This window comes from Hylaeus anthracinus, unplaced genomic scaffold, assembly GCF_026225885.1.
Source record: "Hylaeus anthracinus isolate JK02 unplaced genomic scaffold, UHH_iyHylAnth1.0_haploid 11985, whole genome shotgun sequence".
NCBI lineage: Eukaryota > Metazoa > Arthropoda > Insecta > Hymenoptera > Colletidae > Hylaeus > Hylaeus anthracinus.
Genome location: NW_026534333.1, coordinates 1,208,930 through 1,230,390, shown reverse-complemented (window position 1 = coordinate 1,230,390; position 21,461 = coordinate 1,208,930). Strand labels below are relative to the sequence as shown.

The 21,461-nt window shown below is 38.4% G+C and overlaps 3 protein-coding genes across 10 annotated transcripts; 2 read left to right on the top strand and 1 right to left on the bottom strand.

Annotated features, from left to right (window-relative positions):
* Positions 1–614: 614 nt before the first annotated feature.
* On the bottom strand, positions 615–2,838 carry LOC128887020 (uncharacterized). Of its 4 annotated transcripts, none has more exons than XM_054142431.1 (4): positions 2,600–2,836; positions 2,155–2,365; positions 1,169–2,071; positions 615–1,083 (listed from the first exon to the last, which is right to left on the bottom strand). In XM_054142431.1, the coding sequence occupies exons 2-4, from the start codon at positions 2,167–2,169 to the stop codon at positions 769–771; spliced, it is 1,233 nt and encodes a 410-aa protein (XP_053998406.1). In that variant the 5' UTR covers positions 2,170–2,365; positions 2,600–2,836; the 3' UTR covers positions 615–768. The 4 variants fall into 4 exon arrangements, with proteins under 4 accessions (XP_053998406.1, XP_053998407.1, XP_053998408.1 ...); XM_054142432.1 differs by having other exon boundaries at positions 2,155–2,303; XM_054142433.1 differs by lacking the exon at positions 2,155–2,365 and having other exon boundaries at positions 2,600–2,838.
* A 61-nt stretch (positions 2,839–2,899) lies between these two features.
* On the top strand, positions 2,900–5,848 carry LOC128887022 (palmitoyltransferase ZDHHC6). 3 transcript variants are annotated; one of them, XM_054142436.1, is made up of 7 exons: positions 2,900–3,565; positions 3,967–4,148; positions 4,235–4,319; positions 4,389–4,663; positions 4,727–4,939; positions 5,020–5,207; positions 5,286–5,848. In XM_054142436.1, exons 1-7 carry the CDS (start codon positions 3,511–3,513, stop codon positions 5,422–5,424), a joined length of 1,137 nt encoding a protein of 378 aa, XP_053998411.1. In that variant the 5' UTR covers positions 2,900–3,510; the 3' UTR covers positions 5,425–5,848. The 3 variants fall into 3 exon arrangements, with proteins under 3 accessions (XP_053998411.1, XP_053998414.1, XP_053998412.1); XM_054142439.1 differs by having other exon boundaries at positions 2,901–3,565; positions 4,076–4,148; XM_054142437.1 differs by lacking the exon at positions 2,900–3,565 and adding an exon at positions 3,585–3,855.
* Positions 5,849–6,181: 333 nt separating this feature from the next.
* On the top strand, positions 6,182–15,812 carry LOC128887037 (putative defense protein 3). Of its 3 annotated transcripts, none has more exons than XM_054142468.1 (4): positions 6,182–6,429; positions 6,856–7,315; positions 11,435–11,642; positions 15,521–15,812. In XM_054142468.1, the coding sequence occupies exons 2-4, from the start codon at positions 7,093–7,095 to the stop codon at positions 15,585–15,587; spliced, it is 498 nt and encodes a 165-aa protein (XP_053998443.1). In that variant the 5' UTR covers positions 6,182–6,429; positions 6,856–7,092; the 3' UTR covers positions 15,588–15,812. The 3 variants fall into 3 exon arrangements, with proteins under 3 accessions (XP_053998443.1, XP_053998441.1, XP_053998442.1); XM_054142466.1 differs by having other exon boundaries at positions 6,183–6,429; positions 7,067–7,315; XM_054142467.1 differs by lacking the exon at positions 6,182–6,429 and having other exon boundaries at positions 6,467–7,315.
* The last annotated feature ends 5,649 nt before the right edge of the window (positions 15,813–21,461 follow it).

Here is a 21,461-nt window from a genome sequence, read left to right as displayed (position 1 = left end):
TCTTAAATAAAATGTGATAAAAATATTTCGAAACTTTATTATTAAATTAATTATGTCAATACACGCATATACACCGATTAATCGATTTGATTGATCTTCCTCGAATCTATCTTTTATGCAAATTATCAGAGTTAACACAACTGCAAAACCGTTATCTTTTGGAGAAGTTCTTAAAAAATATATTAATGTGTGTTTTCAAGAAATAAAACTCGTTCGTCATGTATAGTTTTAAAGTTATCTCCGGTAAAATAAAAAAAAAAAATGACAGAATTATTTTTCAGTCTATGTGATTTCGTTTGCAATACAATTCGGTATAGACGCATTGTAAATTGGCAATTCGGGACATTAATAACGATACGTGGACTACAGATTGACGTACTATACGGTAATATGAAACCACGATGTAACGTGTACGGAATGACATCTATTCATTGCAAGTTATTTTAAAGCTGAACAAACATGTCATTTAAGAGCATAACTGAAATCATGCCAGAGGCATTGATCTTGTTATATTTTTCGAAAATTTGTAGGAACTGCCAAATCACCATCGGAAATCTTTATCTAAAGATGTTGATTTTCTGTATTGTCATTTGATGAAACGAAATAAAGTTGAATATTAATACACAACATTCATATTTAATCAATCCTGAATACATAAATATACTGAAAATTATGAGAATTGTGCATCTTAATTAATATTTAGTTTTTAAGTTAATACTGTAATACTATAACAAATCACCTAGTTTCACTTTGTATAGTTGACAAGTATCACAGTCTATGACGTTCTGGAAGAGAGCAGCTTGTATACTTAAAATTTGCAGCTGATTCTGGCAATACTCTGACAACAGTTCCATCCATGAGTCGAGTTACCAGAGGAGCCAAAATATCTTTCTCTATTTTATCAGATAGTTTCTTCATCATTTGCATTTCAATGAATTCTAATTCCTTTTGTATTGGCTTGTATCCATCAATGATCATTGTTATTATATAAACAGCATGTTTAATTAACGGTTTTTCTCTATCACAAAAATTGTGAAATGCTTTTATTGCCTCTGGATTGATGCTCAACAAATCTTGGACTATCTAAAATATGTAAAAAGATAAGAATTCTATCCCAAATAATTTGCATTATCAAGAGTGTGCAACAAATATTGACCAAAATACTCACTACTACCCGTTTTTGAGAAATTTGTTGTTTCAACTTATAAATAGTTTGTCCAACATCATTTGGAAAATCTTGTGGTATTAAAGTCAAGTACTCGTTGTTACCCAAAATAATAGTACTTAATTGACCAAGTAATTGTGCTAAGCAGTTTAGGGTATTTGTTTCATTCCCAAACAGAATAATAACTACAGGCTTCCCAGGATACAAAGCTATATCATATATTCCAGAGGATACATCATTCCAGATACTTGGTTTTTGATTATAAAATTGTGTTTGTATAACCTCCATCTTTTCATTTAATGTTTTATCTACTGCACCTAAATCCAACTTATTTACTTTATCATTTTCTTCTACTTGGTTCTCTTCTATAACTATTTCTTCAATTATTTCTTGATTAAATATTATCATACATGGGATTATAATTATAACTGCAGCAATAATAATATACCAAAGGCAATAATTGGACGTTTTAGGTACTCTTGTTATAGGTTGCTGTTGTACTCTTCTATATGAATATGGAGAATTCGTAGAAGTATTGGAAGATCGACTTGTATTTGTACTTCGATAACTTCGGTTTTGCAAATGTGTTCTATCAGGAGAATTATATGACTTAGAAAGAGGAGAATCTAATGTAACACTGTGAAATGAATCATTTAATAATTTAATCTCATTGTTGTCACTATAATCATTGTCATTATCATCATCATCATCATCATCAGTCACATCATTCTCAGCACCATCAAAGTATTCTTTACTTTGCTGATTAACTCTATGCATACTATCTCTCATCAATAAACTGTCATAATTTTGAAAATTATAATCTTTCCCTTTGGATATATTAAATCTACTCAACGGTGAACGTGCTTTAGGGGTAGGTGGTTTAAAAATCTCGTCTTGGCTGTTAGTCTGTAAAGAGTATACTAATCAAAGTTCGTTATGTTATGCGTACAAGCATCCGCTTATATCACTTAAATAATAAATATACATACATCAAAGTCGTTCATATTTATATTAGCACCAAATCAAATACTTCCAAAACAATATTTTGAGAGGATCTTATGACACTGTTAATTTTTATAGTAAACATCTGTACGATACTACTTTGTAGGAGAACCACTTGTTGAAGGTTATTCGAACTCTATTGTTAATGTTTAAGATTATTCAACGGTTATTTACTACATTATGTTAGATACGGATAACCTATAAAATCAATCTCACTGCAGATTAACATAATTGAAATAAATATAATGAAATGTTATTAAATAGTATCACGTATCACTACATAAATATTCTACGAACTACTACGAACTGTACGAACGAGCACGAGTTTGTTAATTTATAATATTGGAACCTATGATCGAAACGTCTTCATCAAGTAAAATAAAAAGCCGAAACAACTGATCAGTAAAGATATTTCAAGTCCTATCTACTCACTTTCAACATCAAACCATGAGATTGAATTACTTGTAGATTATTAGATTTTATTTCAGAGGCTTACAGGAAGCATAGAGCGTATCTTTGACTTAGATATATAGCCAAATGAGCGTATATTTTTTTGTATATGTTCGTCTTATCCCTAACTGTTAATAACATTGTAACGTTATTTAATTTTGAATCGATAACACTGTATTTGGCAACGAAATAGAGGTAAAGAATTTAAAGTATTTAAATGCTAGATGGCTAGATCTATTTTATTCTATTTGATTTATAAAGTTATAAACTCGATCCTTCGAAGATTTAACTCAATTTTTATTTAAAAAGATTCATCTAACAACGAATAGATCGAATTAAAATTTTGAATTTAGTTCTTGGTTTTATCGCTAGATGACTGCACCATTCACTTTTCTTTAAAAATACGTTCATAAAATAACGATGACTCAAAGAAAATTCCAAATACATACGAAAAGATGACCCAAAACATACTATCTTATTTTCAATTTTACTCAAACTTGAATACGTTATAGTTTTTAGCGATTCATATCTCCAGGGATTTAAAAAAAACATTGTATACTGTAATAATTTTAATACTGGCCCAAGACGAAATCAAAACCTCATGGTACACGTTTCAATTTTTTTTCGAGTTTTTGATAAACGTACAGACTACAAAATTATTCTTTGTAATGCGTTTTTATTCGAGTTCAACGAAAAAAATGTCGATTTTGAAGTATACCCGACATTGGTACCAACGTTGAGGTATATAAATTGCAACGGAATGTGTTGCCGAGAGAAATACACTTCTACAGATTTAATAAACGACCACGAAAATTGTTCGTTCGTAAAAGACGTATCGAACACCTCTTTTCCAGAATTCAACGGGTATTTTATGGTAGTTTCATGGTGACGGCATGTGCGTCGATCCGTTTAACAAAATATGTCATTGGGGTCCGCTTACTGCTCTTGGTAGGTGAATCTGCGATATCATTTTGTTAATGTTCATTATCCAATTTCAAACAAACAAATCGTTCTACTAATTTCAAGACTTAGAAGTAATAATATTTGCAGTAAGATATACACGGTTTGGTTATGTTGCATCGCTATGCGAAGGAGATATTGAACGTAAAAGTATCGTAGGTTGTGCTTGACAGATAACTGCTTCCATTTTGTTTTGTATATATTACGATAGAATTCCGCGAAATTTAAACAATGCTTCAAAGTTTTTCGTGTAACTTCGAAATTATTTGATTGTAATCGTAGGTATTTAATACACGTACCATGTAAATAAGTACACGTATTATTTAAATTGTTTTACGTATATCGAATTTACTTTTATTAATATTATGCACTTCATAATATTTTTTTAGGAATTATAAAACTAATCACTTTGATGACAATACATTGTAGTAGACAATGGTGGGCACCGCAAGAGAGTTTGTTTGGAGCAATTAATTTTATGCTTTTCTTTTGTCTCAGTGGATCTACTCTCTTCCATTTCATCAGCTCTATTTATGAAGGGCCAGGGTTCCTTCCGTTAAAATGGATGCCGGTATTAATGATACACATTTAAGAGTAATGACTCTAAAGAATGACTTCCAAAGATGAAAGATTTCTATGCAAAATATCTTGTTTCAGGAAAAGGCAACAGACACACAATTTTTACAGTATTGTTCTGTGTGCAAGGGCTATAAAGCACCAAGATCTCATCATTGCAGAAAGTGTGAGATTTTGTATAATTAGTTAATATTGATATTCTGTACAATTTATCGAGTTATTCTCTGAATTTTAGGTGGTCGTTGTGTGCTGAAGATGGACCATCACTGTCCATGGATAAATAATTGCGTAGGTCATTTCAATCATGGACATTTTACAGCATTTCTGGCAAGTGCAGTGGGTGGATGCTGTGTTTCTACTTTTACTCTAGTTTCTTGGGTTATGACTGTATTGTCTTTGAAACCATTATCATTTCCACCACCTTCTGTATTCATACTAATATTAGTAATCTTTAGTATTGGTTTGTCAATTGGCGTTGTTATTGCAGTTGGGATATTGTTTTATTTTCAGGTAAAGATATACTATTTCTACAGAATTAATACAGTTGTATAACCGTTTATGTATTTCTTGCAGCTGTTAGCTATAATCAAAAATCGAACAGAAATCGAAGCTTGGATTTTAGAAAAGGCTCACTACCGAAGGTATGGAACTAAGGACAAATTCATTTATCCATACTCGAAAGGTTGGCGCTTTAATGTAAAGCAAGTTCTTACGTGGGACTGTACCCCCGTGGGAGACGGAATTAATTGGCCCGTGATCGAAGGCTGCGATCAATACACGTTGACCGTACGTGTTTACCGATCGATTTATAAACGTATGCTTTTCTTTGTAACAGTTAAAGTACGGTGATTTCGACAATATTTTAGCGAGAGCAATTAGCTCAAAAGAAAGATAAACGGAAGAGGGCTAAAACCTACAGAGTCGTGGAAGAAATATCTGGATCATGGTTGCCATTGAGACATGGTTGGGGTGTGTTTTGTCATCCACCTTGTACGGATGAACCTCGTATTAAACTCAAATTGGGAGAAATTGTAATCGTAACACGATGGCGGAAGTAAGTTTACAAATTTCTTTTTTATATCATTGGAAACCGAAATGCTATAATTTAATTGGATTATTTCTCATTTACCAGATATTGGTTATTTGGAGAAAAAAAAGAAGATGACGAAAACGACAAGCAAGTACGAAAACGAGGCTGGTTTCCAAGGCCTTGCGCGATCGAAGTAATCGAAAATGAAGCTTACACTTCTGCTTTAACGAAATCGGATTGAAACATTCCTTTCCCCAATGTAGAATTTTAACGTATTTATAGATAAGTCGTTGAACGAACGATGATATTTTTGTCTAGTGTTTTATATGTAAGTATCAATGATGGATGAGTGTCTTTATATGTTTCAATGGTCTAATGTTAAATAAGTCCTACTTTCGAAAAAATGTTTGGATACTAGAAGTGTCTATTAGTATATTTATTCTAACAAAAAAGATTAGCACAAAACGAGACTATACAAGTTCCCCTTCTTTTATATAATTTGCTATACGCTAACGTAAGTAATTTGAATGTGTGTAACGAGTAAACATCAATTTTGATGTATCAGATTTGTGTCAGGAGAATCGCGTTCTGTATACAATGACGTGTACATACTTTTAATGCAATTTCGATCGTTGTAAATAGAGCTTTTGGTAACCATTTACTAAACGGTACGGTATTTCAACACTCGTATAAGAACAAAATCAAACGACATGAATTTGTATAATTATATTTTATTTTCAATTATAACGAATAATCTATTGGCTCGGTAAACTATTATAACGATATTCGCTACTTATGTTTTTATCAACGGTTTGTAATTGACAAATAAATGACATGGTGAAATGCAATATTCCTATGCTATGCTTCATATTGCGTTGCTTTCGAAGCTCATGAAAAATCAATAATACTCTTCTCTGCGGTACTCCAATTATGTTCGAATTATAATTTAGAAAATTGGCGAAGTGAAGTCTCGAGGAAAAGAAACCGTGGAAACTCAGCAGAATTGACATAAATTGAAGCACGGCACACAGTCGGTTATAACATCGACCGAAGGGACATTGGATCGTGGTGAAAGTGACAATTAACAAAAGTGAATTGGACTTGCCGGTTATGAACCCATGGTGGGATCTACCGCGTCTGACTTGTTTTCAGGAGATCGGCCTGTGCAGTTTCTTTCGGACTGTTCTGCCTCGTGGACGATAGCTTCGAATTCAGTCCTCCTGCTATCGAGTTTCATTTAATTATAGTAAGTGCTTTTCGCGAAGCGTCAAAGAAACGGGATCGAATCATTTAATTATCGGGGACCAGAGACGAGACTACACTTTCAATATTTTCTCAAAGAATTTAATTTTTCCGAAATTAATCTCGACGAACGAGTCGAAGGACGTCTAACGTTTAATTGTTTCGACTTTGAACGAATCAGGTTTTCCTTTCAGACAACATTCACTTCGCGAGGGAATTATCAATTATTTGATTTTATGGAGGAAATACAGAAGAATTAATCTTACTTCATCCTCAGTTTTTATTTAAAATTTTATCATGATTGGTGTTACTCGTTCGAAATTTTGATTCTATAAGGAGATTTCCAAAAGTGCAAAGGAGTCTAAGCGGTATGCTTCACTTCATGAAATTCAAACAACGGAAGTACGTCTAACATGAATTTTTCTTGCAGCTATTTCTAACTGAAAGGTATCGATAATTTTATTTAGGCTTACTTAAAAAATCGATAGACTATTTTTTACACTACTGTATATCACCAAATGGACCGGAAAATTTGCATAATATAGTTCGCGAAGATTCGTGTAACGACCAAATAAATTCGAACTAATTGACGACGTCTCCTAATTTAAGCCTCGAAATTAATTCCTACTATCACGCAAAAGGTCACGTAGGTAGGAGGTCGCTCGGGATGAGCCTGACTATGAGAAACATAGCGATTAGCATCCTCGTGGTGGCTTCTTCGGCATTTTTCGCGTATAGTTTCCCCGATGGAGCACCGGTGGACACTTGCGTGAAACCAGGTCGTGCTAACGAGCCGAATCACGGTCAAGCAAGGTCACAGCCCCCAGAAAAGAGCCCCTATAAGTTCACGGCTTCGTCGTCTCACTATGGTCCTGGATCCCAGATAACTGGTACGTTCAACTACTTAAATCGCGCAATTAACACCTGGACATTTAACGGAATACTTTATTACGTAACAAAGACGCCCAAGTATTAACGACCTTTACTTTATCTCAACCTTTGGAAAACTTTTGGTAGCGAAAGGCCACGTATATCAAACCGTGGAAAATTAATTTTAATTCTAAACTAACAAATACGTAAGTCGTTAAGTGTTATAAAAATTTGTGGAATACTTCTCGCGACAATACGAATCGAAAGATCTTTTACATTTTGCAAGTCGACGCTTCGTTGTTCAGATATGAAAAGTTACACGTGGATGTACGGGAACACCTGACTGGGACCAAAATGGCGCGTGTCGAGAGTCATGTCAGTTCGAACTGCTTACATCTAGGTAACGAAGCGTCGGTTTGTAAAACGGTGCAAGATTTTTCAATTACTTTTTACACATGGAATATATTAGATACCTTCTTAAGTTTATCTTCGATTAAAATAAGCGGTAAAAAAGGATACGTTGAACGCTCCGATATGCTTCTATATATTCGTCTTTTATTCTATTTTTGTTATTTTGTATCGAAATAAACGAATTCGATTCAACGACTCGCTAAATTTTCTTATTCGCGCGGTTTCCAAGGAAGCGTTTCCAAGGAAGCGTTTTTCCGTATAAATCGGCGATAAGCGTACACGAGAGGAAGTTTGCGTAACCGAGCCAAGCTCGAACTAACGCGATAGCATGCTTCGATAAATAACGGAGAATTTCGGGCACGTAACTGCGCGAACACCGTGCTCATCGGTGCCCGGGGAGGGATCGGGGACGAGATCTACGCAGAGAAACGAATTCTTTTTCGTCGGTGGTTCTGGGTTGGCGCTATTATTCCGACGATTGAACATGCAGAACCGGCCTGCGAACCGCAGAATGCGCCGATTGTTAACGTTTAGACGCGGTTCCGTGTTCCACGGTTATCCGCGTTGATTGGATCGATTGTTCCACCGTTGGCCTCGGACGTGTCCCGTCTTTTTCGGATTCATCATGCTACCGTCACACCGCTAATTTCGGAACAAAGTATGGAGGATAATTCCCCGGCCACGGAACACTCGTTCGCTCTACCCGAGTATTGGTTGGCGAAAGAATGTTTTTAATTGCGAGTACGTCGGACTTGGGTCATTTCTGACCCATCTGATACGTCACGGTATATCGTAGTTACGTTTCCAATATCGCGTTGCAACACAATAGTGTTGCGTTGTATTGAAAACATTTTGAATGACACGCTAGCGGTATCGAGCGAGTTTTATTTATAAGGGTGCGAAGTCGCGTAACTTGACTATAACACCTGGTATACCAGTTTTATAGTTGTTCGTTCATTACATTCGTTCGAGCCTTGCTTTACGTTACTTGCATTTGCTTATACAGTGGGTGTAGAAAGTATTCGTACATCGATCAATTTCCAAAAAAAAAAAAAAAACTACGTAAAATCGTAATTTATTAACTTATTTGTTATAAATGATGACATTCTACATATTCTCGGAAATCTCTAGAATAGAATTACATTAACTGGTAAATGTTGTTTGGACTATATCTATCTTAGAGACTTCCGACGATATGTAAAATATCGTTGATTATAAAAAATGAAGTTAAGAAACTACAATTTCACACAAAAGTATTTTTGGGAAATTGATCGGTGTACGAATACATTCTATACCCATTGTATGTATATCTAAAGTCCTCTTTATAATTGATGTATCTCCTAATGGAGATGCCAGTGGCCTGTTTGGGACCACACTGGCCCCTCCCGTAGCTCGGGTACCTCGGGATCGCTAAACCCGTACTGTAGCTACAATAAAACATAGCTACAGCCCCTGAGGGCCTCCTTAACTCTTCCACGAACGTTAGAAATTGTTGCGATATTCTTTTAGAAGGATAACTTTAACGCGAGAATTACTTTTTTACCGCGAAGAAAAGGATTCTTGAGACCTCCAAAGAATACTCTTTTCTCGAGGAGAAGAATTTTTAAGGCTCCCAAAAAAATATTCTCGTACTTGAAAAAAAAAAGAAGAAGAATTCTTAAGGCCTGTAAGTTTTAATTTATAGAAAGCCACGTTACGTTTCTTTCTATAAATATCTATCTACGTTATCGATATTATTATATACGCTATCTTCTATATGAAAAGTCTCTGACGCGTTAATAAATTAAATAGATATTTCGTAAATTAAATGTGTATTACGGGAAAACGCCGTATCACCGGAGAAAGAAAATGGATCGAAGTACGCTCACCTGCTTGTTCTTTGTAGGTCGACGCCTTTGTACGCTGACTCTAATGCCGCGGATCGATCGAAAATTACGATGCAAAGAAAGAAAACGCGCAAACACTTTGTAACACTGATTCTAATTTTCCACGAAAATTTCGATACGTTACATTTCTAGAATATTTTATACGCGGTCGAAACTAGAGTTATTTTATCGAGCGATTGTTGCCGGAAACGAACATTGAATTTCCAGGAAATTAGCAATTACCGATGGGTGTTCTCTGGACAGATTATTAATAAGGAAATCTTTTCGTACGCTTTGCGATAGCGTGACAAAAGATTCAAGAAAGAAACGTCGGATGATTTATAAAGAAAACTTTGTATCGAATCTGAAGGAAATTGTTCCAAGAAAAATCTATTTAAAAATCCGTAGCCACTGCGTCGCGGGACTTCCCTTGTTACAAGTACAAAAGCGCGCAATTAGAAGTGGCCGTGACATCGCGAGGTTGAAGGGCCTTGACCGCCACGCGAGGAACTCGGACCGATTGTATTTGGTAAAGAATAAACGAAGACTTTCTATAAATTAATAGAGATGATAAACGATTCGGAGCGACGTGTTACGCGACAGGAATTAAAATTTCGTTTGCTAATTTCAGCAGAAACGTTGATCGATTAAATGATTAAAAGACGGAATTATAACGACGACTACAAGTTATATATATATATATATATATATATATAAATTCCTCTCCCTGTGTAATCTTCGTTTAAGTATCCCCAAACATAATACCATAGTTCTGCAACAACGAAAACACTTTTAAAATTAGAATACTAAATACAGAAAGTAGATTTTTAAAATTAGAATATATATATTTACATTTATATATATACACATATATGTATATACAGTAAACAAATAGATTTTGTATTACATAATATATAAAATATTATTTTATTATTGTCCCAGGGTCACCTACTTTGTCCGTACAACTCTTGAATTACGAGAGATATTTTAGCGTGTTTCAAGAGACATTTACTGTTTCCAAGAAATTAACAGTAAAATGTAATCCGTTCCCTGAAGTTATTGTTCGATAAATTTTCATTAAACGGGGAACTCTCGTGTTCTCGAAAGTTGCGAAGAAGGTCAAGGTGAACAGGAAATTTTATTGCGTTTAAATAAGTTAAAGTTAGACTCAACGGCCGAGTACAATAGAGCATAACTTTTACACATTAATTAAAAATAATCGTTCCCTCTGACAATTTTTTAATCCCATAAAACCGCTGGAAATGAACTTCTACAGCAAAGTTAAATCGTCGATGGGACGAGTTATCCGAAAGCATAGGGGACATTATTCAAAAGCTGCGACTTTACGAAGAAACTTTACTTATGACAAGAAACTTGTTGTTGTTCGTATTAGTTTCAGCTTCCCTTTATGCAGCGACCAATTTCCTCTAGCCTCTATCCTCTTCCGGTATTCGATATTCCTCTCCCTGTGTAATCTTCGTTTAAGTATTCCCAAACATAATTCCATAGTTCTGCAACAACGAAAACACTTTTAAAATTAGAATACTAAATAGAGTAGAAAGTAGAGTATTTAATATTTCACAACGTATCAAGTACGGGGTAGATATTTTTAATTCCACTTAACAATCTCTGCGCCTGTTCGTCGACCAAAGAAGCGAAGAGAAATCAATATAGAGTATTGAAGATACAACGATGATCTTGAAAATGAATTAAATATATAAAGCACAATATTTAACGTTCCATAAAGTATCACATATGGCGAATGGTTTAATTAAACATACGTGTTTCTGTGGGCTGTTCAAAATGGGAAAGAGAGAGTTTTTCCCGGTTAACGAAGCCGACATTGTTTTTCTTTGTTTTCAGTGACAATCAGCGGCTCGAGGTTCAAGGGATTCTTCCTTCAGGCACGTGATCCCGATACGGATAGTTGGATCGGTTCCTGGGCCCAAACGGAGAACACGACTACCCATCCTGAATGCAGTGCGGTGACGCACGCTGATCCAAATTCGAAACTGTTCGCGACACTTATTTGGAATGCACCACCGAACTCACGCGGCCGCGTCTATTTTACGTGAGTGCAATTTCTTTCCTCTGGCTAAGATGAAGATCCTCGAGATTTGAATCGTTCCGTGCATTCTTCACTTTTACGATCGTATTTTATATAATTAATCGCTTACGTGGGAAACAATGACTGAATTTATTTTCACCGATCCAGTGTTTTATCTGTACTATATCTACATCTATACTTCTACACTAATATTATAAAGAGGTAAGGTTTGTTTGTTCGTATGTAGGAGATAATCTCCGGATTTGTTCAGTAATTTCAGAGAATTATTTTCCTCTTTGTCGTAAAGTGTTGAAAAAAGTAAATTAAAAATGAATAATAAATTGTGCCCTTCAGGCTTCCCAGAATATAAGGCGTGTTTAAAGTCGCAACACTTCGGTGTAAAATAAATTTTAATAATGAACCGAATTTCTATGATTTTTAAAAATATTATGCTATAAATAGATAATTGATAGTTCGCGATATTCTCTTCTGAACGTGCATTTAAATGTAATACTTGGAATGCAGGAATTTTTTTGATCTGAGCTTGTAGTGCGCGTTTCCTTATCCCCTTAAAAATAGGGAAATCATGGTAACGATTCGCACGTGTCGCGTATCAAGTAATTACGCAGCCCTGTAAGCCGAAAGGCCAGATCAATGACACATTGTGCAACATCGTGCAGGAAATGGTTCCGCGAATTCATATGCAATAACGCGCAATCATTAGGGCTTAATCACGAGCATGCACCTGCCCTCTTACAAAATACGACAAACCTGCATCGCACCCACAGACGAATTGAAAAGGGATAATTAAAGACAAGCTCGAGCCGGAGCAGCAATTACCAACCGCACCTTCTAAGTAATGACATTTTGCACCACGCGTGGATACCGTAGATAAAGTTTGTCTTTGCTGTGCTCAAATTGAAACCAACAGGCCACTAAAAGTCTCTGTCGCCGCAAAACCGTGTTTGACCGTGCGTTTCATCATGAAACTTTCATGGCGTGTTATTGGGCGAAGTGAAATTTCCCTCGGTCTTCCCTTGTTCTTCTTTGAGTTAGCCAACCCTCGGCAGACTTTGTACCGAGTTTGACTCTTGCAGAAAATACTTCTATTTATTTTCTTCTTTTCGTGTTTTCTTCTCCATATATTGTACAACTAGCATTCCTCTTCTGTCGCAGACGATCCACTCAATTTGATCCTAACAAACATTCTTTTGATATTTATTTTACTAGGATTAAATTGGCTGGGTTAGAAGTATCCGTGACAGAAGAGTAACGCTAGTTGTACAAATATGGAAGAGTAGAAAATAAACAAATAGCGTTTCACCAGATGTCTAATTAAGGATAAGGCTCTTTTTTTTTCAGACGAGATTTATCCGAAGAAAAGCCCACATTTTAATCCAAATTTCATTTAAAAACCTAAAAGGCACTCGTCCAGGTCGTGTCCTCCCCTTGTCTTCTTGGGATAAGGCTCTTTTTTTTTCAGACGAGATTTATCCGAAAAAAAGCCCACATTTTAATCCAAATTTCATTTAAAAACCTAAAAGGCACTCGTCCAGGTCGTGTCCTCCCCTTGTCTTCTTGGGAATGCCTATAGAGAGTGTCTAGCTTGCCGCCATTGTGTCTTATCTCAATTACCACTCTTTCTCTATATCAGGTTAAGTGTGCGCACACCCTCGAGATAGTATAGTCGGAGCAAAATCAACTGGCCACTCAAGACCACTGTAGGGTTCTAGCCACCAGTTTGGTTACCTTGCAAACTCAGTTCGTCGCCAGCCTACAGAATAAGCGCAGGTGCTCTATGCCTAAATGCCCAAGCTGATAGTACTCGATAGGAATGTCCTGGTCGAAGTTACGTATGAAAGTACAAGTGTCGAATTTGAAATTGTTAAAACGAATGACCATTACGATTGAAGCTATTTCTGAAAGAGGCGATATTAAAGTTGACGTTATTTATGGAATCGGACATTCCAAAGTTAAAATTCATGTATGGAAACTACGAGTGCTAGAGTCAAGATTATATTTCGAAAGAAAACACAAACTTCGTCTCGGCTCATTTCGTTACGCAACTAATTTCTCTCGTTTCACTTCCTCAACGATTGAGTTCGATACAAATTTGTCCACATCGCGTAGCGGATTTTAGGAAACCCTTGCATGTTTTCAGATAGCAGCAAATTGCCGAATAGAAATGTCCCAACCACAGTGGCCAGCGATCGAGTGTCTGAAATAATAGTTCGTCATCCATAATTCATTCGGAAAATTGTGCCCCATCGCGTTCTTTTCCTTTCCTCGCATGTCCACGATTGTTGTACCCGTCGAGGCCTCACCCCGTGTGCTCCTGCGTGCTCGATAAGAACGAAGGATTTCCACTTCGATACGAGGAAAACGCAATGAGACTAATTGCAGAGCGTTGGTCAGTGGGAAATAATTGGCGCCGCCGCGCGATCGCACGCGAATGAACGCGTACACGGGCGGCTTGCTGACAAGCCAGCGAATTTCCAGAGAACATTATAGGTCAGAAAGTTCGCATGCCGAGTTGAAAGGTACCGGGCGAGTTGCTCCTGCAGCGGGCTCTCGATCCTAAACTCGAAATACCGGCGTTGAATCACGATGGATGCGGTGGAACTTTTTCAACCATCTGGCGAAACGTCGCTCGAAACGTGCCTCTGAATTTCTTTTTTGTCCCGTATCTGTGTCGCGTGTTTCGCAATACCTCTGAAAATTGCTCGCCAGACCTCTGACGACAACGATGCAAATTGTTTACTAGAAAATAAAAACAAAGAAAGATAAACACGGTTAGAGACCGCGGAGGCACCATCCAGTTCCATGGTTTACTCGTTTCGTTAAAAATTCGGATGTTCGGCTGAATCCTGAATAATCGATCGTTTGAGAAGTAATATGGTGCGTTTATTTCACGAAATAATCGAATGTAGGTATAAATAAACCTAAAAGAACTGAAGAAAATCGAGTAAAAATGAACGAAATTTAATAAATCACTGGGCGCAAGCTCGAGTTCGAAAATCGTTTGGAAATGAATCTTTTCGAAACAAAACAAATTAACACGCCTATAGCAGTGCTTTCATTGAACGATATCCACGGGATTGGTTTTTCGTTACCACCGAACAATTCAGTTTGAAATTGAACGTATCGAGCGTTTCAATTAATTCGATAATAAAATATTATTGGGCACCACGTACAATTTGTTTATTTTACTAATATCGTGGGAGGAACTAGGATTTAGAAAACGTTGCTTGCACGACACATCCGTCCCACGCGTCCCGATCAATTCTAATGATTTACAATTATCATTGAGGCCTGTCACGCGCAGAGATCCTCGAAGTTTTGTCCTTGGGCATTCGTTATTTAATATCTGTGTTAGCGACCCCATTTACGTTTGTAATCACCGCTCGGCGCATACGTGTGCCGATGACATGCAAGTTCTATGCACATCAAAGCCATACCGAATCAATAGTGCTATACAAAAAGTAGAATCGGATCTTTACGGAATACAATGGCCGTCCACGTATCAAGATCCAAGCTTAAACTCAAAGAGATACGTCCGATGCTGTTGGTTCTACTTCGTTGTCAGAGGAACCTCATCCTATTTATATTTTTATTCGCGTTTTTCCCTTATTCGTCTTATTAACCTTTCCGATACCAAGTTGTGGGAGTACTTCATTTTTCATTAAATTCGTCGTATTTTATAAAAGGTTTAACTGGCTTATATTTATCTTCTTGAGATTCCTTCGATCCTATTTAACAATACATCAACTGTTTCGGTGAATTAATTTTTCTAGTAAGAAGTTCTCGAAAATCCAACGAATAGTTAACGAAAATTTCTCGACGCTAATACCAATCGTTAAAGAAAAGAAGAATAATTCCTCCGACCGTTTCTTTCGTTACAGTGGCACCATCCTGAAGGAGTACGCGACTTACTGGTCGGGATTAGTGGCCGATGTTCATCAGCGATAGTTTCGTAAGCATCGCAGCGATATTTGCTAGCGAACGGAACTTTGGAGTAACGTTAACAACCGCACCTTCGCGTTTAAGATTTTAATTCCAAGGACATTGCGATTCCACGCAACGAAGCCGTGACGGGAACAGTGAAAGGTACCGACGAAGCGTAAACATGCTGTACATTCCATTCAATCGTTCATTCTTTTATAACGCTGTACGATTTTAAATACATAAAACGTGATCAATGAATCGAATACTTCTTTTTCCTCTCTTGCACTCTTATACTTGTCAAGGATACTAGCCGCGCGTCAAAGACCGCTACGGTACAAGCACCAAAAGAATGGATCGATTTGCACAATACGTCTCTTTCGTTTTTAATATCGATTCTCTGTCGTTACAAGACGTTTACCAAGCAACTACTTTCTACTCTCATTTCTCGCAACGTGGATGTCGAGTCATTAAGAAAAGGTTCCCGACCTGTCGGACATAGTTACGTAATCCTTGGACTGATAGGCTGTATATCGCGATCTGTCCAGTGCCCGGGGTAATTCGTTTTGCCTCTTAAGCCATCCTCCGAGCGCGCGATCTCGTAATGTTCGATCGATGGAGGTGAGTAGACAGACGTCTACGGAATCGATTTCGTTCAACAAGTTTTTGTACTGGCACGTTCACGACAAAAATATGCAACGACGAATGCCGATACGATTGATCGTCTACCAGGACCTTAAACGTTCCTCGGGGAACATTTCAGCTGAAAAACAAGGACATCTTTGGCGGGGATCAGTTGCCAAGAGAGAGAGAGAGAGAGAAACCTCCGACTTCTCGCATCAGATGCAAATCGAATCGAAGTTTCTTCGAGAATGTTTCAACGCTTTATTTTCTAGTCTGTCTAGAAACAGCTTGTAACTCAGAAAAGGATTGTTCGCGTTAGCATATATTAATGGAGGATTCGTAATTAATGATATAAAATCGAAAAGGGTATAGAAGAAAGCTGACGATACACGTACGTACACCATACGGCACGACTGTTCTGACTACTTCCAAAAAGTAGCGATGGGTAAAACTCTATGCTTCGAATAAATCCGAAGTTCGCTGACGTGTTCGTCTCGTTTCCTTCCTGGAAAATGTTCAAAAGAGGAAACGAGACGAGCATATCGCCAAGAAAAACGTTGAACGCATCGACTACTCGACCGATGCGTTCACCGATCGAAACGTAACTTTCCTTCATTAATTTAGACTAATATTGCTGTACGTAGTACACGTAACCTCTACGTGCTGTACGCTTGGTACAATAAAACTTCAACTTTCCTCAACCTGAGCATTGCGAGTAGATAAATACAGTCGGTCGGTTCTTGCAAATAGACGCTAGAATAGAAAGGCTGGTACATAAATTGTTAACAGGTTCACTGTCATCCATGTATGACAAAGGTTTTCGAATGTTTAGAACGAATTCTGAACCATTCAGAATTCAACTCGCCAGAAGTTATTCTGATTGAATATTTCAGAATCTTCCAGAATATTGTTTTGTTTAATAGGAGAAAGGATATTCTCTCTGGTGAGAACAAGCCGAGTAGAACTTGGTGGTAGAAGCTTCCAATAGCGAAAGATGAGATTAATTCAGGGTTTTCCTTCGAGTTATACAGTTATCCTTGTTCGAGCCCTGGATCTACTCGCGCAAGATTCACGTGGCGAACGACGCATTAAGAATGAACAGAATCTTGGAAACGGAAACTTTGTTCCACCGCGGGATACTTTTCTCGAATATCCAGCGTAAACGACGAGGGCAAATCGCGAAAGTGTCGCGCAGCTGACGAGGAAGGCACACAATTGCAACGAGTTTAATATGTAGAAACAGAACTCGTTCCGGTCGGTGTTCGAGAAACGTGAGCTTATACGGACAAGGTGGTTGTCGCACGTTCTAAAAGAAGAATAATCTCCGAGATCTCGTAATTCTAGCGATAGATGGTTCAGATGATTGATTATATTCGCGTAGTTGATCATCGTCGTATGCTTCTTTCAAACAGATAGGATGTTGCACAGACACTTGGAGTCGCGAAGTGGTTACTATTAGTTACGTGGTCGTTCTTAAATGTCAGCTGTTCATCCAGGTGAACGCTTCTGCAAGTACTCGTACCACCTTCTTCGCGTTGTTCATTGTACACCGAGTGCTTCTCTCGATCTACTAGGTGCCTGACGTAGACGAAGCGTTTCCACGCTTCTACAGATGAAGATAATGCGTTCGACCAGCCGGAAGTGACTTTCTTCACGTATGCACGTTTAGGGTCGTTCTAACTGTACCTAGGTAGTCATTAGCGACATTAGCGCAATCGAATAATTTAGGCGAAGGAAAATGATATAAATCAAATACCGACGAATTCTGTAACTATTGTTGAAGGTTTAGATTTTGGTCTTAGATTTGGTTCCAAGTAACGCTGATTTCAGGATTCAGAGTACTTGCTATATCGATATAGCATAGGCATACAGGTGCAACGTGTTTAATGCGTCGGAAGAGAAGTCGTTCTGTCCCGGCCGTTCTTTAAGGAGCATAATCGTTGGTCCCATGCTGAGACACGTGAACTGACACGAACAAGGCGGTTGCCACACTCTCCCAAAGGGGGTTCCCGCAGTTTCTTCATCGGATGCCGTTAATGGAACTCGGCACGCTTTTACGCGAAGCAAAAGGATCTCGCGAAACGTGTGTTACGTAAGCTCGCCGCCTTGTAAAAGTGGATCGTTCTCATAAGGGAGGCTTTAGAACGTTGAAAGCGATATCGTTGACGCATTACGATCCGTCGTGGAGGAACTGCTATTCAAAAAAAAAAAAAAAAAAAAGAGATCAAAATCCTGAAACTTTTTCTTGGAAAGAACGTTCCAAGAATGTTCAAAGAATCTTCTTTAAAATTCAGGACACGTAGTCCGAACCAGTGTCGAACGATTACGATTGCAATGAAATGTTTTCGAGTTGTAATTACGATTACGATTACGATCGTAATTACAAACTTTTCTGTGATTACGATCGTATTTTTACTTTTCAGTCGTAGAAATTCTTTACCCTCAAAATTGACTTCGAATTCGTGTCTCTCGCCCCAACAAAAACTTAGAAACCCGAGCTTTCGTAAAAATCCTAAATTTTTTTAAAATTACCCTATTACTACCCTATTGGTACGAATTATTTTAACTGGATATTTTTAGAATGTTTGAAAAAGATTTTGAGATCAAAGATTTCCACGACTGAAGATCCTTAAAAGTACGATCGTAATCGCAACTCGGAAATATTTCATTGCAATTACAAACCTAACGAGTGCCATACTGTTTAACCGTCTGAACTCTACCGGCGCCGCCACGACGACGCAAAGTGTCCCGTAAATCGATCTAAAATTTTATTTGTAGCGTCACCAATCAAATTAACGAGATAAAGAAATAAACTCTGAATTGGAATTGGTTTATACATTTCTGTTAAAAAAGAACATTCTTGTTCGAATGAAATAGCTGCAGAAAATTGACCCGCAGATACCACGTTTACGGCGACGATGGCTGGTCGCCGTAAGCTCGCGATAAAAGGAACTCTGAAGCGTCCAGGGTTAAGAATCAGCTAGGATGACAGGTTTCTGACGTTGAGCCGAGTCCGGGGATCCTACCTAATTTGTTGAGTTATACTTGGCCGCGTGATGCCGTTCCTTGGGGGACGGTAACGTCGATCTCCACGATACGAGGGTCATCGCACGCCTCTGGAGACGTCGCAACCGAGTCCCAAGCCTCTGTGGTTCGCGGTGCTAGGTCCAGGGTAAAGCTGATGCTATTGGGTCGGCAAGTTAGGTGGCGGACGAAATTCGCTTGCAGGACACGTACCACGATTGCGGTGTTGCGCGGCGAAACGACAGGTAATTAAACCGAAACAAGCTTCGACGCTATCACGGCTCGATGCCTGATACGGAAGCACAATAAACTGATGTTTCCGTTTCTTTCTGTACGGATTTAAAGTAGAATCGACAGTTGGAGTCGTTAGCTACAGTATCGATTACACGGTTCTTTTTAACATATTCTTCAGGTATATCTCCGAGTGGTTGTATCATCTTCGCGTTGTCTATCGTGCGATGAATGCTCTTTTAAATTGCTATAGTGTTCTATCGACATACGGAGTCTATCGGTTACTCTTACGTAGTTGTTCTTAAATATCATCTCAGGTACGTGCGTACTCAAAAAATTGCATCATCTTGTTCGTGTTGTCTTATGTATGTTGAATGCTTCCTTCGAACTGCCGAGAGGGTTGCATCGACAGCTAGAATCGTTGGTCGATGTACTAGTTACATACTGCGCGTAAATATCCGTCCAGGTGTGTTTATCTTCGAATTGTACCATCTTCCTGTATACCTTCAAGTAGTTATACCATCGTGCTCTTGTCCGAACGTCCCTTGTATACCGAATGCTTCTTTTAATGTAATCGATTCTGATTGCTATATCGATACGTTATTTATACTCGGTACAAATTGGTACACGCGTAATTATTCATGAATATTCACTGATTTAACCGTATTGCTTTTCGACAATAAAAAAATCGCAATCGAGGTCAGCGGAGAGATAAACTTTTATAGACAAAGCTGTTACACATCGCGCATCACCAGCTTGACGCGTTTGATTGGCTTATCGCTGCATCCTTTTTCCATATCGTACAATGATTGATTGATAGGTTGATAGATCGAAGGACCAGATGAATACTGGCAGATACTTGGAAAAAGAAGAAAAAAAAGATACAGACACTTCCAACGTTGCCTTTTTGCACAATACGTCCTTAACCTTATCAAACATAAAATTCCACTGCAAGAAGGTTAAAGAAGGAAGTTAAATACTGGCAAATATTAAAAAAAAAAAAGAATAAAAATAATTTCAGACCCTACCAATAACGCCTTTTCGCGTATCACAACATCAACCCTCTAAAACATTCGATTCCAATGGAATTTGTTTCCGAAGAATCTCCACGATTTTACAGCGTTCAAGATGCTATAACCCTCGATCAATCCCGCTTTCAAGTGACAAAATCAAGACGGTCGATTCGCTCGAGAGCGGTATATAGGTAGCGAATTTTCCGCCAACGTTTTCTTCCTGCGCCACCCTCTCCCCACTTCTTGCACAATGCACGGCCATAAAAATTCATCCCACCGCCGGGACCTGCGTTCCCCTAGTTCATGGATCCATATTTACAAGAGCCATGTATCTCGCCGGCGTATCTCGGCTAGCCGCTAATCCGAGGTCGCGTCGTTAGTCAGGGGTTAGTTCCGCACGTCTCCACGCGTCGTACGTAACAAAACCCTCCGCCGGCGAACGGCGAAGAGGGTCGACGACGCGTTTCTCACCTAGATGGATCATACATATTTACGTCGCGGTGCGGAACATCGACGGCTGTTTCGCGAGGAATGACTCAGAAGCTCTGCGCCCCTGCGACGTTCAACGCGGTCAGTGGGGGATGGGGGTTGTGGCTAGGGGGTGGAACGCGTGCTGGTTCTCTCGCGTACATTGCGCAGGATGCCGGCGCCTTGGCGTCGCGGTCGACTACGGTCGTTGTTTGCTTGCTTTACATCGCGTAAAGGTACGTTGACACATAGTCGCGAACATGGTAGAGCTAATCGGATGCACATGTGCTCGAACGTCGCTGGACTCCGAGCACATGTACACGGATGGCTCGGTTTTATAGGTGTTTGGGAGGTTGGAAGATCGTTCGAAGTTCGTCGATCGGACTCGTTCGTTTGCCATCGTTCGGAATTAATCGCATAGAAATCAAAGAACTAGGATAACCAAAGGCACGTGTGCTCGGATCTCGTGTATGGTGATGTATAGTAATACGGAGCACATGTGCCTTCGGTTGCCTTGATCCTTTCGATCCTGAGAGACTGT

What these genes read in the sequence shown, in the direction of transcription:
- LOC128887022 (XM_054142436.1), top strand. Translation starts at nt 3,511, where the DNA reads ATGTGCGTCGATCCGTTTAACAAAATATGTCATTGGGGTCCGCTTACT. An exon ending in GGGTCCGCTTACTGCTCTTG is followed by an intron (nt 3,566 to 3,966) that starts GTAGGTGAATCT and finishes ATATTTTTTTAG; the next exon opens with GAATTATAAAACTAATCACT. An exon ending in GCGATCAATACACGTTGACC is followed by an intron (nt 4,940 to 5,019) that starts GTACGTGTTTAC and finishes ACAATATTTTAG; the next exon opens with CGAGAGCAATTAGCTCAAAA.
- LOC128887020 (XM_054142431.1), bottom strand. An exon ending in TTTCTCAAAAACGGGTAGTA is followed by an intron (nt 1,084 to 1,168) that starts GTGAGTATTTTG and finishes TACATATTTTAG; the next exon opens with ATAGTCCAAGATTTGTTGAG.
- LOC128887037 (XM_054142468.1), top strand. Translation starts at nt 7,093, where the DNA reads ATGAGCCTGACTATGAGAAACATAGCGATTAGCATCCTCGTGGTGGCT. An exon ending in TCCTGGATCCCAGATAACTG is followed by an intron (nt 7,316 to 11,434) that starts GTACGTTCAACT and finishes CTTTGTTTTCAG; the next exon opens with TGACAATCAGCGGCTCGAGG. An exon ending in CGCGGCCGCGTCTATTTTAC is followed by an intron (nt 11,643 to 15,520) that starts GTGAGTGCAATT and finishes CTTTCGTTACAG; the next exon opens with TGGCACCATCCTGAAGGAGT.